The sequence below is a fragment of the Schistocerca nitens genome, chromosome 7 (genome assembly GCF_023898315.1).
Source record: "Schistocerca nitens isolate TAMUIC-IGC-003100 chromosome 7, iqSchNite1.1, whole genome shotgun sequence".
Lineage (NCBI taxonomy): Eukaryota > Metazoa > Arthropoda > Insecta > Orthoptera > Acrididae > Schistocerca > Schistocerca nitens.
In genome coordinates, this window is record NC_064620.1 from 618,102,867 (window position 1) to 618,106,227 (window position 3,361).

At 43.1% G+C, this 3,361-nt stretch overlaps 2 protein-coding genes across 2 annotated transcripts; both read right to left on the reverse strand.

Moving 5' to 3' along the window:
* Nucleotides 1-1,913: 1,913 nt before the first annotated feature.
* LOC126195788 (uncharacterized) lies at nucleotides 1,914-2,498 on the reverse strand. The gene has a single exon (XM_049934423.1). The coding sequence runs from the start codon at nucleotides 2,496-2,498 to the stop codon at nucleotides 1,914-1,916; it is 585 nt and encodes a 194-aa protein (XP_049790380.1).
* A 173-nt stretch (nucleotides 2,499-2,671) lies between these two features.
* Nucleotides 2,672-3,112, reverse strand: LOC126195789 (uncharacterized). Its single transcript, XM_049934424.1, has one exon. It carries the CDS (start codon nucleotides 3,110-3,112, stop codon nucleotides 2,672-2,674), a length of 441 nt encoding a protein of 146 aa, XP_049790381.1.
* Between the last annotated feature and the right edge of the window lie 249 nt (nucleotides 3,113-3,361).

Genomic DNA, 3,361 nt, shown 5'->3' on the forward strand with positions numbered 1-3,361 from the left:
GGTTCATGTAAAGTGTCAATGGATTGGTGGGCTGGACTGCCATATTCCCTTAAAACATGCATTCTTTTTATTCAGGTCGAGTTCTCAGTCCAACCATTGGGGCACCAACTCCATGTCACTCATCCTCAGCTTCTACATCCACATCTACAACTTAATCTGTACTCAGAAAACCGCCATCATGTGCATGGCAGATTGTACGTCCCAGTTTACCAGTCATTAGCTTTTCTTCCTGATCTATTCATGTATGGAGTGTGGGAGGAATGACTGTTTGAATGCGTTAGTATTCTAATCATATCCTCATGATATCTATGTGAGCAACATGCAGCGGGCTTGTAGTACATCCGTAGAGAAATCATTTAAAGCCGGTCCTTGAAGCTTTGTTAACAGACTTTCTCGGGATAGTTTACATCTATCTTCAAGAATCTTCCAGTTCATTTCCTTCAGTATCTCTGTGACACTCTCCCACAGATTAAATAAACCTGTGGCCATTCATGCTGCCCTTCTCTGTATATGTTGAATAACCCCTGTTAGTCCTATCTGGTAAGAGTCCCACACACTTAAGTGATATTCTAGGATGGGTCACACAAGTGATTTGTAAGCAATCTCTTTTGTAGACCGATTGTACTTCCCCAGTCTCTTTCCAAGCATTAATCCTGACTTTTTCTGCTGTTTGTTGTCAGTCCATCTCTCTGCCAGTTTTCCTCATGGTTTTGGTCCTTGTGGGTTGATGTAGAGCACTGTTTTTGCAACTGAGTTGTCTTGCTTTCTCATAATGTGGATGTACCAACTGAGACATTCTTCCCTCACTTTGTAGGTGATTGGCGAGACACCAAGCCTTTGCTGGACATCTGTATTGTTTATGTGGTCACATCATGTCAGCCCCATGGACAATTGAAGCATCTTCATCTCCATGGTGTGTAATATTTGCTCCTGTTGTTTTGTCACAGAGCAACACTCAGTCCCATACATTGATGCTGGGCATACCATGGTCTTATATACTTTTGCCTTTAGATACTGAGGCATCTTTTTAATGCAGAGGACTCCAGTGACCTGTCATCACTTGGACCAAGCTACATTCACCCTCACCCAAATATCAAGAGTTGTGTCGCAGTATGAGGTGAAAACAGACACAAGGTGCTTAAAATACATGGTATTCTACAGGTAATTTCGCTGATACTTGTGGTGCCTCTGGTTTTGGAGCCACATTCTAGGTACCCGGTCTTCTGGACATTGAGGTGGAGTCCATTTTCAGCCAGTCTGTCCTTCCACATCTGAACCTGTTGCTGGAGTTCAGGGTGGGCCTGGTCAGCAAGTACCACATCGTCTGCATAAAGAAGGATAGCAGAATGTGAAGTCTGTATGTCAGCTGTTGCTGTATCCATGCAAAGGATGAACAGCAATGGTGAAAGGGCAGAACCCTGATGAACACCCACAGTGATACTGAAGGGTGGAGAGGTTCCAGCAGGACTCCAAACAACACTAGTGGAATTATGGTACAAAAGGTGCACTCAGCTTACAAACTCTTCAGGGATGGTGTGGAAGTGAAGAGCTCGCCAAGTAAGATCATATGGGATATGGTCAAAAGCCTTTTCTCGGTCTAGAAATGCCATTTGTACACTCTTCTGTCTCTCTCTGTGTTTTTCCATCAAAAGGCGCATGACATGTATAGGATTGATGGTGCTGCATCCCTTAACAAATCCACACCGGTTTAGTGTTACAGTGACAATACTTGAGTCTGCTATCAAGTACCTGTTCAAAGACCTTTAAAGTATGACTGAGGAGTAGAATAGGGCAATAAGTCAAGCAATTGTTCACATCTCCTTTTCCTTCCAGATTGGTACTGTTATGCTAGTTGCCCATGTTTGTGGAAGTTGTTTTTTGGTGAAAATTTGGTTGAAGAGTGAGGCAAGGAATTATGAAGCAGGCTTTCTGAGAATTTTCCTGATTTCTGCTGGTAGGTCATCTGGGCCAGTTGCTTTTCCATTTTTCATCTTGCTGATGCCAAGCATTACTTCCTTAGATGAAATCGAAGGGACGGGTCCTAAGGTAGCATCAGGATGCATAATCTCTTTGTTGCTGATGTTATAAAAGTAGTCTGCCCAATTCTGGAGAATAGATTGTTTGTCTCTTAGCAGTTTGGCTTTGGCTCCATTGATGAGCATGACGTGTCCAATGTACTGAGCTGAACAGCAATGTGACTTAGCAAGACAGCAGATGATGTTTTCTCCCAATGGTGTGTCATGCTGGTCATACAGTGTCTGGTAGTACTGCTCTTTTGCTGCAGCTACTGCTGTTTTTACTGCTGATTTAAGGTTGCGATATTTCTGGAGGTCAGTGTCAAGTCGTGAGTACCACCAAGTCTTGTATGCCATCTTCTTCTCCCTGATTGCTCGTTTGACTTTGTGTCCACCACCAGGTTTGTTTATCAATGTATTTTCTTCCAGGTATGGTTTTTCCCAGCATTTTTGTTGCTGCTTGATATTTCTGTTCCACAGCATCTTTCCAAATGTTCAACCGACTGATCGGTCTTCACGGAGAAGTTTGTGAAGGCTGTCATCAACTCGTTTTGCTGGGTATTCATTCGTCACCACTTAATTCACTGAGGCCCAGACTCAGATTGAGGTTTGTGTTGTATAACACACTTACAAATATCGAAGACAAGCAATCAGTGTTAAGGGGTGATGCAGTCATACGGAATTACTTTGGTATCTGTTACCAGCTTCATGTCTTGTTGACAAACTAGCCAATAATTGATCTGAGTAGCATGACCTCCACTTGTATAAGCAGCCAGATATGTTGGCCTCTTTTTAAAGTATGTGTTGGTCACAATGAAATCATATGCTTCTGCAAAATCAAGTATCCGACATCTATCATCGTTCCACACACTGAACCCACGTCCTCCATGGCATCGCATATATCCTTCTTTGTTAGCCCTGACATGTCCGTTTAAATCTCCTCCAACAATAGTGGACTCACCCTGTGGAATTGCTCGAAGGAGGGCTTCCAGACTGTTCCAGCACTTGTCCTTGTCATCCTCAGTGCATCCAGTTTGAGATGCATAGCAAGATACAATGTGGGCAGTGATAACTGTTGAGTCAATCTTGATAGACATAAGCTTTTTGGACACCCTGTTGACACTGGTGACACTGTTACACAAGTCCTCGTCGACGACTATCACTTCACCGTTTTGTGTATCAGTACCGTGACAGATGAGTTTGTAGCCATCTCCGATTTATTTTGCCTTTGAACCTTTCCACTTGGTGTCCTGGACGCAGGCAATGTTGACACGTTTGTTTTTAAGCATTTCTGCTAGTTCACAATGTTGGCTGGTCAATGTACCAATATTGAGAGTAGTAAATCT

Coding starts and splice junctions, on each gene's coding strand:
- LOC126195788 (XM_049934423.1), bottom strand. CDS start 2,498: ATGCTGTGGAACAGAAATATCAAGCAGCAACAAAAATGCTGGGAAAAA.
- LOC126195789 (XM_049934424.1), bottom strand. CDS start 3,112: ATGTCTATCAAGATTGACTCAACAGTTATCACTGCCCACATTGTATCT.